General features: G+C 33.5%; 1 protein-coding gene across 2 annotated transcripts in view; it reads left to right on the plus strand.

Moving 5' to 3' along the window:
* Window positions 1-7,738, plus strand: part of Jing (jing) — a 151,747-nt gene extending 144,009 nt beyond the window's left edge. For both annotated transcript variants that reach the window (XM_064135804.1, XM_064135805.1), the window contains exon 8: window positions 1,056-7,738. In XM_064135804.1, the coding sequence (XP_063991874.1) occupies window positions 1,056-1,233 (178 nt within the window). In that variant the 3' untranslated portion in view covers window positions 1,234-7,738. The remainder of the gene's footprint in view (window positions 1-1,055) is intronic.
* The last annotated feature ends 5,955 nt before the right edge of the window (window positions 7,739-13,693 follow it).

The raw sequence follows: 13,693 nt of genomic DNA on the forward strand, positions 1-13,693 counted from the left end.
CAAATGAGGGGAACGGCGAGCCTCGAGCTCTTGGAAATTGCAATTGGAAATGGCAATTTTTTCTGTCAATTTGGGGTTGAACAACTATCTCTCAATTTTTTTTCAGATTTTTTCAACAGTTCATTTCAAATCTACGATTTTTTTTTCATAATACACGAAAAAAAAAACAAAATAGATTCAGGACAAAATCCGATGGATATAATAACTCGACATATTTGTTTTCATTATGAGAATTACGAAACAGATATGATCAGAATGAAACGTAACGTAATTCTTGGTAATTACGTTTGTCAATTTCTTCTCAATTTTTTTATTTGTAAAAATTGGTTATTATGAGCCGCTAGCGATTGAAAATGAAAATTCATCGACATTTTTTTATAGATGATTGAGAATCCAAAATTTTGAAGTGTCATAAATTAAATCTGGACGAATAGAATTGAAGTTACTGTACACTAAACCAGAAAAAATCATATTTTTGTAATGACTCTCCAAAAAAATTGGAAAAAATGGAGAGATAGTTTTCGAAGTTTTCTAATTACTAAAAAAAATTGAAATTAAATTTTTTATTCAGCTAACATTGAGCACGTCATAAATTTAGATTCGGAAATTTCAGTTCTGAACTTGTTAGACACCATTTAGTCCCCCTGAATTTTCCATTATAAAGCAAAAAAAAACTGCAAATTAATATTGAACACTGATTTGTGAGAAGAAAATCAATGAGAAATTTTTCAGACCTTCCACCAGCAATAAAAAAAATTGAACGATGAACACTAAAATTTCATTGCGATTGCAAACAAATTTATCCGATCTTTTACGACTGTTTCGCCTAACAGTTTCCAGATTTACAGTTCGTTTGTGAGAAACTAAAATAGAATGAAAATGAATCCTTTGCCTTCCACTTTTCCTCAATTTCAAATAAATATTCCCGCCCTAAATAGTCCGGTATTTTTTGCCTAATTTTTTTCATCTCAACTTGAAAGTGATTTCTCTTCAGTTTTCATCATTCTCCCGACTTTACATTTTTTTATTGATTCGATTTTTTGTGAATTCCACAGTGAGCCGGATGAATGGCTATTGGAGTCAGAAGTACAAAGCACAAAGCACATACAAGTACGAAAAGCTGCAACTACCTCAGTAGACGAGGTAAGCCTGGTATTGTATCCAGCAATCAACGGTGGTTCACCACCAACGACACGAGTGAAGCAGCGCCGAAAGCCGGTTAAAAATTCGTGATAATGTAGCCTGATGTTAAAGAAAAAAAATCAACAATTTAAGTTGATGCTTCTTTCATCATCTGAACAACGGGACAGCGCATGAAGAAGAGGAAGGAGAGATCATCTAGGAAATTAGAGCCACTGCCACAAATCTATTTTTCGAAGAAGAGAGTGATCTAGGATCTTATCAACTGATCAGATAATCTGACATCGTTGGATATTAATCATTCAGGTTCAAGAAGATTATGAGTTTGTTCATTCGTCTCGTTAAATTCAATTTCATTCGATTAATCTAGATGTAAAAAATGCCCATCGCGAGGTGGTGAAGGAAAGCATCAGCACGTATTAAATATATCATAGAAAAAATATATATATTTCATGATGTAATTGCTACTGATGATGATAAACTCCATTCTCTGATTTATTTCTCAAGAGTCTAGCAGTGCCAGGTTTGATCCGAAAAAGTGCCTCACCCCTTGGAATGTAGCGTTTGCTGGCTTGACATAAAATCAATGCAATGAATTCAAATGTCTGGATCATAAATATGGAGATGATAACAAATTGTGGGATGTATTCACGCCTAAATTGAAAGGGAATTTCATAATGATCTATTTAAGGTCTAAATCACTTAATTATTTTTTAATGTTAAGTGTTAGCTAACGATTATGCAAAAAAAAAATTAATAAAAGTAAAGTAGAGAAGAGTAATAAGAGCACAAAAATAATAATCACTCTGGTGGCCTTATGAACAAATTGTTTTTTCGAACTTTGATCCCTGGCGCTGATAGACACTAGTGTCATTCACTCTGCTGATCGTTCTAATTTATCATTAAAAAATTAGAATTATCTGCGGAAGAATTCACTTCGGCCAGAGAAATGAAGAGGATTATTTTCGTGATACAATTTAATGCGAATTCGACAGATTCTAGTTTAATTTTTTAGATGAACTGAGGAAGAAAGTCAATGGGAAAGTCACATGTCTTTACTGTTTTTTTTAAAGGCCTGAGTACACCATAACGAATTGGAAATGATTATTTGATTTTATCTTAATTGATTAATTTGTCAATTCAGTTAGTTTTTTGCTGAATTTTCACTCATCAAAATTTTTTGATTTTGCCATTTTGTTCGGGCAGTTTAATTTACAACTTTCCAATAAATTATAGTTTTGAAAAACATTAATTGCGTGCTCTTATGAATGGTCTGAGTGCAACATAACAAATTGAAAATAATTATTTTGCATTTCCATTTCATCATAATTAATTACTTTATCAATTAATTACTTTGTTGATGAATTTTCCACATCTCATTTTTTCTTTATTTTGCCATTTTGTTCGGTCAGTTTAATGTACTCTTTTCAAATGAATTATATTCTAAAAATTCAGGTAGCACGTCATTTTCGCTGTACGAATTCATCAGTTGCTGATCTGACACCCAATTACCCGTAGATAAAATTATCAAGGCTGTGTTCACATTTTTCCACACCTCGCGATGAGGTATCTAACAAATACCAAATGAACACAAACTGTTCTGTGGAAGAATAATATGAAGAGAAATCGTAGAAAGGAATGAAAAAAGAAAAAAAAATGAAAGGAAAACAATGGAGAAGTAATGTGTACACATAAATAGCCGATAGAGAATTATTTGTAAATTATGATAAAGTGTGAATGGAGATTGTAAGAGCTAGGTTGAAGTGGGTTTATCGAGCGTCGAGGATTGTAATTAGAGTGAGATATTGACGATACGAAAACACACAGACACAAGCACACCAGCTGTGTTACACTGCCAATACGTGTATTTAAGACTAGATTTAATTAAATAATTGAGTAATTAATTGTGTGGAACGATCGTGTAATCGTGTAGATCTCTGACCACATTAGGTTACACTCAACATTTGTCATACGATTTAATTAACAAATCCAAATCCGAACGTAACGAAATAAAACGTCAAAAGTTCAGTAGCGAAGTGGTAAAACGAGATAATTCGCTTTTGACAGTCGATCAATTTGTGACGAATATCTCGAAATCGACGAGAGATACGAAGATTTTTATCAGAATCTTTTTTGTGGGGCTAATTGAGTACTACAATAAATGTTATGACAACAATTTTGCCATCTCTCTTGGATTCGGAGATATTGCGCGGAAACTCTCCTCAGACTTCGCTTCTGAATTTTCGATTGTAGTAATGAACGTACGACAAATGAATGTTTCACCTTGTGGTTATTTTTTCTTTTGTAAATAATTAGGTGAAATTATCATTCGAATTATGCGCATACGTCGAAACCATGTTTCATGAGTAATTCACGTCTCAACGATACGTGATCCCCGACTCTTGTAGAGTCTAACAAATTTTGGTAACAATTTTATCATTTTTTTTCTCGTATTTTTCATTTTCATTTTTCTACCGTTTAGTCTCATACTAAATTTAATAGTATTTTCTATGAGATGATACGCACAAACGGGGGAACCCCAATGTCATTCTCATTATTGAAATGATCGTGTTAAAGGGTTAAAGGACACTGCCAAGGACACTGCCCGTATTTCTAATTATTTCTCATCAGTGTTAGTCTGAATTATTTCTTTTGATTTACATTTTATTATTATTAATTTTGGTATAGCAGTACTCAAAAATTATGCTGCCATTTATTGCGATATTGTCCGTCAGTTAATTATTATAATTATAAATGAAAATATTCCACTGCCTATGGACGTTAAAGATAATTTCAAATGGCAAATGAAATTTAAAATTTGTGTTCAGAATGATGAGATAAATTTTTGGATTGAAATGTCTTCAAATTAAATCGCATTCCCTTTCCTTAATCCAACAGCATCGGCGAGAAAGGGTCGCTCGTTCACTGATCGTTAGAAATTTTTTGATCGACTCATTTGATTGAAAAACAAAAATTCTGTTTCGTGGCTCAATCGGTTGCCGATAATATTAACTAATTCGAAAATTACAGTAAATAAAGTGTCAAAAAGTAACGGGAGATTTTTCGTTTTTCCACTCGACTATGGGACCAATTTTCATGTTAAAAACGGCACATAAAAAATTAAAATTTATTTGAGTTACTTACTAACTTTTTACTACTTCAGTTTTTTACTTCACTTCATGAAATTATTTATCGGTAACTGGATTATGCTTGATCTCCAGAAAAATTAATATCCGAGCGATCTAAATGACGAGTGTTATGGCCTACAGACTGACGATGAAGAAATGTCAAAAATTAGTAATTAAAAGTTTAACTTTAAGATTCAATTGTTCATCAGTCGTATTGCGTTTGACATTGAATCCCACCTGAGGTATTAGAATTTAGGGTGCTCATGAATTTTTTTTTTCGTTCTTAGAAGACTGCTTGGCTGAATGTCACGCCATAAATTTTTTTTAGCTTGTAAATGGCGATGTAGAAAAAAATGATTTCGATGACTGATGAAAATATAAGTAAATTTTTTGTGAGAATTGATCAGATGCGGCCCTTTCTCCGAACATGTCAATTTCTTTTTTTTTTAATTATAGGAAATTTTATGAACATGTTTATAAATGAAACATTTTAGAGTCGCCATTTATTTACCTGCGATTCCCTCTGGTATTTGAAGTACACATATGTTGTATAATATTGCTAAATACTAAATTAAAAATATTTTTTAGGATTAGGCCGAGAGAATAAGTTATCAATATATTAAATAAAAAGATATGGCTATCACTGCCAGTGATGGATAAATACTGTAATGTTCATTTTTTTAATTAATTTTCATTAAGAAATCGAGGGGTTTGATATGCGTGAATTTATATCTGGAGTGATTTATATTTGTTTTCCGATAGAAAAAGAATATGATAAATAGAAACTAGCTTCGATAAATTTTGCTAGCAAATTTTTTAAAGAAAGGAATTATGTAAATAAATAAACCCAAAATAATGATTAAAAAAAATGACGAATTGTGCACACAAATAATTCATTTAAAAAATGAAGAATATATCCAAAAGTAAATAAAAATGCAGAAATGTATGGAGTATTTGTATTTTTTCAGAAATTACAGATAATGGAAAAGACAGGAAAATTGAACAAAATTAATGGGCGAATAGTCACAACTTCCAAGTGAAATATTTCGATGCAATAACCCGACTGATAATGTCTTGAAAATTCTTTTTTCCTTGATCTGATTTCAATTTCATCTTTATTATTATCAGCGGAAGGCTTTGACCTCGAACAATGATATTATTTCACTCAGTTAATCTCCATTTCCCTTTCATGCTGCGCAAATTTCCTCAATTATCATTCTTACAACATCCTTATCTCTCGAAATTTCACGTGTGAATGACTTTCAAGTGAACGAGATAAACGAGTGAATGATCGAGTCAAAACATATGTGCAGAATCATAATCGAACTCTATTTTTCGAGAGCTCATTGATCCTTTCAGATCACATGTAAATAATTCGGATTTATAGGGAAGGAGGGGAGGAAAAATGACTGAAGTGGCGGAGAATTTTTGGTTTAGTTCATTCGATTTTGTGCTCCAAAATTGTCACAACAGAATTTTTGTAACAAGAGCAATCGAAGAGGAAGAATAAATTTTTTCAGAGTTTGTACATTTTTCTAACACTAAAAAATGGTTGGATACGATAAAAAAGTGTCTGACTTTGAAACCGATATCATTGGGACAATAGATTTATTGAAATTTAATTTAATTGAAATAACTTCTGTCAGAAATTTTTTTAATGTTTAAAAAATGTTCAGAAGAGACCGGGGAAATTCAGAGATTTGTTTTTACGAACGTTTTTCAAGCACTAAAAAACGTCTGAATGCAATGAAAAATTGTCTGACTTGCAGACAAACAATATCCAAATAAATAAATTTTATAACTTTACTCAGAAGTTTTTTAATGTTTAAAAAATGTTTCAAAAGATCAAGAAAATTCAGAAAATCGTTTTTGCTGTGCGGCTGCGCGAGATTAAAATTATCTTTTTCATTAATTATTGATTTGTAACGAAGTTAAGGTCCGAGACAATATCGTAGTCAAGATGGAGTTCGTTTAGAAATAATTTTTTTGACAAATAATTGATGTTAAAAGGCATCACATGAAGGGGGTTCGTTACCACTTGCCAGACCGGACAGCTGAGTTTTGAATATCACGGGTTATTGATATGAACATGCCTCCAATTTTTCATACAACAGTTAGTTATATATTCCACATGTTCCACATGTTCCACACGATCCATATGTTCCATATGTTCCACACAACAACTGATCTTTGACGGGAAAATAATTATTTTAGTAGCAAAGCATTAAATCGATTTTCGTGAATATTCATATTTAAAAAATTGCGGAAAATTTTGTTGTCTCGAGACGTGTTTCTCAACAAGTGCGAAATTCCTTAACTAAAGTTTTTCTTCTCTGAGTACACGATATCGCTTTGGTGAAAATTTATCAGTATGTTTTTATCAATACAAGACGCACTTGTTAACAAAACTTTTTCCTCAGTGCAGTGATGACATTGTAAAATTTTATTGGGGTAAGGGGACTGTTCCTGAAATTATTTAAAAATTTTCTATAAATCTCTGGAAATTCTCAAAAATACAACCCGATCTTCTCACAAATATATCTCGATCGATGCAGTCGTTTTTGAAAAATCGTAATTTGTTTACAATTTGTTTTCCAGAAATATCTTCAAAACTAATCAAGTCCTTCAGCTTTTTCTTTTTTCATATTTTTCGTCAATATGGCTTCTATTGGAATCAATCAAAAATTGGAAAGTGAACCCCGAAAAAAATCACAGTTATTGTTAGTTTTGTGTTAAAAAAAATTGTTGTTCGCCCTCTCACCCGCACAAAAATCGAGTTACCAACTTAAAATTCCGAGGGGATCTTCTTCCCCTCTAACTAAACAATTCTTTTGGTAGACATGGAATTTTTATTGTAAAATGATTATGTGAAATATCTCAAATATGACTGGAGCCAATTAGTTTTTTCATATCTGAAAATTTTGGTTTTATTTCTCTCCAAATCTCGTTGCATCACACTCGTGTGTAAAAAATACTGTTGTGATATTTTTGAGTTTCAGAATCGAATCGTGACGAAGAGTTTTGTGGAAAAAATTCTCTCACATTTCGGTAATTTTTCCAATCCTCTGTCCTCTCAACAGTAGCGTGAGATCGTAGAGAAGCACGTATATCTATATTATATAAATGGTGTTTGCATTTATTATAAATTCTATGTAGAGTGCAAATATATACATACATATGGACGACAGATGAAGAGTAATTAAACAGAGAACGAGCAAAATATAATGAGAGAATCTTTGATTCGCGATTACGGGTCAATCGGACACGTGGTTACGATTTCGAGATTATTTTTTTTCACTGATCGATGATTTTATTTTCACTCGTCAAAAGTGAAATTTGTGTTCTTTTTTTTATATCATCATTCACATAACTTTAGACTTGTCAAAAAGAAAAGCCTGCATATATAATAAAATGTATATTACAATTGTAATGAGAAAAATTTTCTTAAAATACAACTGAATTGGATAAGAGTTCATCATTATATATTTCTTTTTTTTTATTTATGTAATTTTTTTTTGGGTCGACTTCATTTGAGTTACTCAAACGTTTTATGGTAGATTGTAAATTTTTCAACCACGTTCCTTCAATTCCTGCATCGCGAATTCCAGAGATTGTGGTGTAATTTGATAACCGCAAAAACATGAATTCAGTGAGAAAAAAAACATGCGATCAGCAAACTTCGATGTATCGAGAATTTCAGGGGAAAGAACATTGACCTTTATACATGAAGGAAAATATTTTTAAATCATGAAGAGACTTGAGTTGAGAATTGAGTAGTGAAGTCGTAAAATCACCGAAGTGAATGAGCGAAGTGGAATAAGTCGCGTTTGGGGGCTGATCAGTTTTTGATGAATATCTCGGAATCTAGGGGAGATAGCAAATTTTTTATTATGACCTTTTTTGTGAAGCGAATTGAGTACTACAAGAAATGTTATGACAAAAATTTCACGATCTCCCATAGATTCGGAGATATTGTTCAAAAACTTAACGGAGACGAGTCAATTTATTTGTTAACTGCTGAATTTAGGAACTTGATGTCGCGGGTTTAAGAGAAATTTTTATTAATTTTTAAGTGGATCATTTGTAAGGTAAATGCGACAGTTTCTGATCAGCTCAGTCCAGGGAGCTGAATGGAAGGCGGGAAAAAATAGATAGGTCATTCAATCATTTTCGAGATTTAATCTTCAATTATTCAGAATTCATTTCAGTAGCAAAGTGTTAAATTATAATAAATTGACACCGAATGTCTCGATAATTGTGCATTTATCTCATAAACAAGTGATTTTAGGAGAAAATGTCAAAAGATCTTTTTTGTAGCTGACGAAATTTGCTGGAAAAAAGTTCCGTGACATTTTCTCATAAAACCTCTCGTTTCAGAGCTACATGCTCAATTATGAAAAATTTCCATTTTGACTTATTACAATTTATCACCTCATTTCTGACGTGATTAATTATATTTTTTATTTTATTTTTGTTTATTTGTTTATTTCCCATCTTTTAAATTATATTCTATTCAATTTTTCCACTTTTTATTCTTTTATTTTCGAGGTCTTCAGCGTCACGAACGTTTCAACAAGTGCAGAGCGACTCATTTCAGGTACTGCCCTCTTAAATACATGAAAAACGGGTTTTCAATATTTTAAATATTTCCGTGGTATACCATAGGGCCCCCGTAGTCCCCGGAAGCATGAAATGGCCCATAATTTCAACAAAATTCCCCAAATCGCCAAAAATGCGACTCAACCATCAGAAACTCCTTCTGATCAGAAACCGTCGCATATACCTCAATCATCAGGTGCTCCTGAGTGACTTAATCGACTTAAAATCTTTAAATAAAAATTAAACAACATAATCGATTTCCATCATGCTCTAAAGGTCATTTGTTCATCCCATAACAAATATGATATTAAACAAAAAATTGTATTGTCGTCTCGTTTGTGACCTCCTGCACTGACACTTTCTTTAATCTCTTTTACTCCCAGATTTTCTCGCGTGTTATTGAGATTCAAAAAACGCCCAGATAATTATTCTCATGTAAATAATCAATCAAGGAAACAGAACTGCATTGATAATGTGTAATCACTTCTCTCTTTGTAAAATCTCCATTGTCATTGTTCACCTCAATTTTCCACGTTAATTGACGATAATTGTAATGCAAGATCATTGTAACGAGTGAATGAGTGATGAATTTTTAATCCAATGTGTGTTTTGAAAAATTCGAGAAACGCAAAATATGTGCGAATTGGTATGAATATTTGAATTTCTAAAGAGGTTGAGATATAATACCACTGTAACATACTTTTGTAAGTCCCACTCATCGATCTCAAAAAATTCAGAGGTGGAATGAGCTAATCGATTTCTCAAAATTAACTTTGTCATTGAAAATACTGACTTAGTCTTTCACATCGCTTGTGAATCTGTATACGAAAATTCACTGAGTGGAAAATAATGTTTTCCCACTCAGTGGACAGTCTCGACATTTGATGATTTTTTAGGAAAATTTTGTTTTTTAGGGTGAGTTAAAATTTATTTCTTTATCGACAGCGAGGAGAAAGGATTTTCTGGGGAAATTTGTCGTGATAGGGCGGAAAAAAATGGAAAGTGCGGCCGAGAAAAATTTCCGGACGAATTTTCTCTAGTGTAAAAAGGACCAATATCGATACTATCGATCTCTCGAAAGGCTGTCACGCTCGATTCTCATTGGTTCAGTCATCTAAGGCGGCTAATTTGCATTTAGAACTCATTCAATGTTTTAATTTTTCATCCGGATTTTATGGAGATAATCAATTGCGTGATAGTCATGATCGATCTTTTGACAATCGATAATCGATTAGTGAAGAAGCGAATGTGAAACCGGCATCAACACTGCGGCCGTAGTGACGCTAGTCTATTATACGAAAAGAGAAGATTCGGCATTATCGAATAATCGAACTTCGAGATTCGAGAATCGATTATTTTGTGTAATCGATTCATGAAAATAATCGATGTTTCTGAACGTCATATTTTCGCTTCGATATATTAACCGAGAAGATGCAACATTATCGAATAATCGAACTTCGAGATTCGAGAATCGATTATTTTGTGTAATCAATTCATGAAAATAATCGATGTTTCTGAACGTCATATTCTCGCTTCGATATATTAACCGAGAAGATGCGACATTATCGAATTATCGAATTTCGAGAATCGATTATTTTCTGTAATCGATTCATGAAAATTATCGATATTTATCAACGTCACATCCGGTCGAACCTTTACAGTGCTTGGCGCGATTTACGCTAGTTCCTATTGTAAAACCAACAAACATCGATCCTATCGATATCTCGAAAGTTAGTCACCGTTATTCCTCATTGGTTCAGTCATCTGAGGCGGCTAATTTGAATTTCGAACCCATTTACTTTACTCTTTACTCATATTTTTCGCAATCACAGCGCTCGTTCGGTCGCGCATACCTTTAAACGGAGATCAACGGACCCTTCGCGGCTTCGAAATACCGCCGTACGTCCTCTTAAATCGATGTGACAATCAAAATAATGTTATGACGTCATTCGTGTAATCCGAGTATGGACAGAAGAAATTGCGCAGCCGGTGCTTCAACCCGGGGTAAACTTCCGCGGATAAAAAAGCCGTCCCGGAGGTTGTTTCATGCCGAACGTTGCTCGATTTGCTCATTCCATCTCTCGGTCTCTCACTTGTATTGTCCTTATATCCTTGTCTCCCAGCCTCCACCCTCCACCCACCCCCTCGGTCTCACCAGACCGATGAAGGTGGATTCACATTGCACTGAGTGGAATGGGAAATGGCCAATGCTGATGCGATTACGAGCTTCGTTTCTTGCTCTCAACTGCCGCTCTCTGGCCGTTGGCACGCCTCGGAGACGTTTACAGTTAAAGGACAGGTTGTCCCAGGGATCTAGACTCTTTCTCACTCGTTTACCCCCGCGAATGAAATTAAATTTAACCGTACAACGACAATTAAAAATCAAAACCGTTGCTCATGACTGCACTGAGAGAAAAATATTGTTTTCCTAATTAAATGTTTCTCTGACAAGAATTTTAGGCGAATTTTTCAATGAAAATTTCGGACATTTGTTTGTTTTCTTATTCTCTCGGTGTGACCCATCAATTTCCGGGGAATTTTGGTTAATTAAAATCAATTAGCCCGGGGGTGTAATCACAGGTGTTAATAAATTCCCGGGATTTTTGGGGAAATTGAGGTCGATGTGGGGGTAAGGGGAGGCGTCAGGGGTTTTTTGAATCGAGAAATTCGTTTAAAAGATTTTTATGGTTCCATCGGTTAAATTAATGTTGAGAAAAAAACGAACGAGACTTCCCCCCCCCCCGGAGTTCACCCCCAAAAGATTGTTTAAACAATCGAAATCCGCGATCTTATCGTTTTTACTCTGTATCTCGGTAAATATTGGCAGTAGAGAAAAATCCAAAGAATACAAACTTATTCCTTATAAAATTATGAACAAAAAATGTTTAAACATTTTTTTTATTCTAACAATCAAATTGGAGATACGAGCGTGTGAAGGCGCGCACCGTACTCCCCAACTTGTGTGTTGGCCAGTACAGGCAAACGCTCGCTCGCTTGGTACTCCATTATGCAAAAATTAATTTGTAAAATTATTTGTAAAAATGTATGCTATATACCACCACAGTTAATTCAACCATTCCCCTCCCACCGTTTTTATTATGGCAATGAAATTTTAATACAAAATTTATTATTAATAGGTTTAGTTATTCGAAAAGTGCACATTTTCACAGTAATTTTGATTAAACGATATGGTACTATTGATATTGTTATTATTATTACTTTTATTATTATTACTTTTATTATTACGAGACCGCCAGCGCGCTTCGCGCGCCGAATTTGAATTTATTCCGAAGTAGAACATGTAATATTTTTGATGGTGACTTATCATAACGATGAAACGAAACTACCTCATTTTCGGGCAACATAAACAATTCCATTAATTCTACTAATTGATTGTTTAAGTCACCATTGAAAATATTACATGTTCTACTTCGGAATAAATTCAAATTCGGCGCCCAGGCGATCTCGTCCACTATGAACCCGAACGACCAATAAGGAAAAAGTCTTACGCATGAAGTTAGCCAATGTCTTACGTAGCTAACTTAATTTATGTGCTTCTCCTTTAATAAATAGGATGACAGGTAAACACGGTTCCCTCCCCTGCCACTCAAAAAGTTTGAATACATTCGAAAGTTTGTTGTCGTTGAATTTAATTTCAATGAAAAAATGTAGAAACGTTTTTTGTGTGAAATTTTATAAGGAACAATTTTGTATTTATTTATTTTTTTACTGCAGACGATATTTAGGAAATATATATGTCGCATTAATTGTGATTTCAACAATTACGGAAGAAAAATTAATTTTTTTGATGAAGTTTTTCAAATGAGAATTTAAGGTCAATTACGTTAATTTCTAAACTTTCTGTAATTATTTATCGAAAACTCAAGGTTCAATCAATTCAATATTTTTCAACTGGTATTCAACCAAGCGGTTCCCACCCCAAAAAACAATTTATTTAAAAAACTAACGAGTCGTTTGTTTAAAAAAAAACTCTAATCTCTGACGCTGCGTTCAAACCCCCGAAAGTTTCCCAAAATTCAAAAATTTCTATCTCAAATTGAAGTCGGACAATTTGAATGTACAAATGGTAATTTTGCAGCTGATTGTTTCAACTATCCAACAATAAAAATTTAAACAAAAACTGTCGAGTAATTATGCAACGCTTCAACAGCCTTAATATGAAAAATAATGAAACTCTAAGTGCTCCCCTTTAAAAATCGTCAACAACCCAATCCCACGATATTTGTATTTAAACCCGAAGCGTAATGCTCGATTACTTCCTGCTGACCGCACGACATTTCCGCACCGATGAACCAAGATGCCGACGGTGTTTGTTCTGTGAAAGACGGTATTCTTAATTAGAACGTCTGAACGAAAAATTCCCGGAGACTCACCCGTATCAGCGTGACTAATGGAACCGTCATTACGCGGGGCATTCTCATGAATGACTTGTTTAAACTCGGCTTTGAGCAACCCTCCCCATCCCCAATGAAAAAAAAACAAAGCTCAATATAACTAAGAGGTCTATAAAAAAAAAGGGAATTAAGAAACGAGTTTCGGTTTGTTATTAATCCGTGGCTGACAGAAAGGAAAAGTAGCGGCAGAGAAAGCAAGGAGGAAGCTATTTACTATTTTGTAGATTAAAAAATGTATGTTTTGTATGTGACGCCTCAATAATATTATAAATAGAGCTGATTGATCTTGTTATTTTTTATCCCCTTCAGGAAAGAGCAGCAGGATTTTAAGATAAATTATTGCTTTTGATTCCGAATGGAAACTTTGTGGTCGTTTGATTTTCGTGTTTTTTAATTTTGCTTGAAAATTAT

Source organism: Diachasmimorpha longicaudata, chromosome 16 (genome assembly GCF_034640455.1).
Source record: "Diachasmimorpha longicaudata isolate KC_UGA_2023 chromosome 16, iyDiaLong2, whole genome shotgun sequence".
Taxonomy (NCBI): Eukaryota; Metazoa; Arthropoda; class Insecta; order Hymenoptera; family Braconidae; genus Diachasmimorpha; species Diachasmimorpha longicaudata.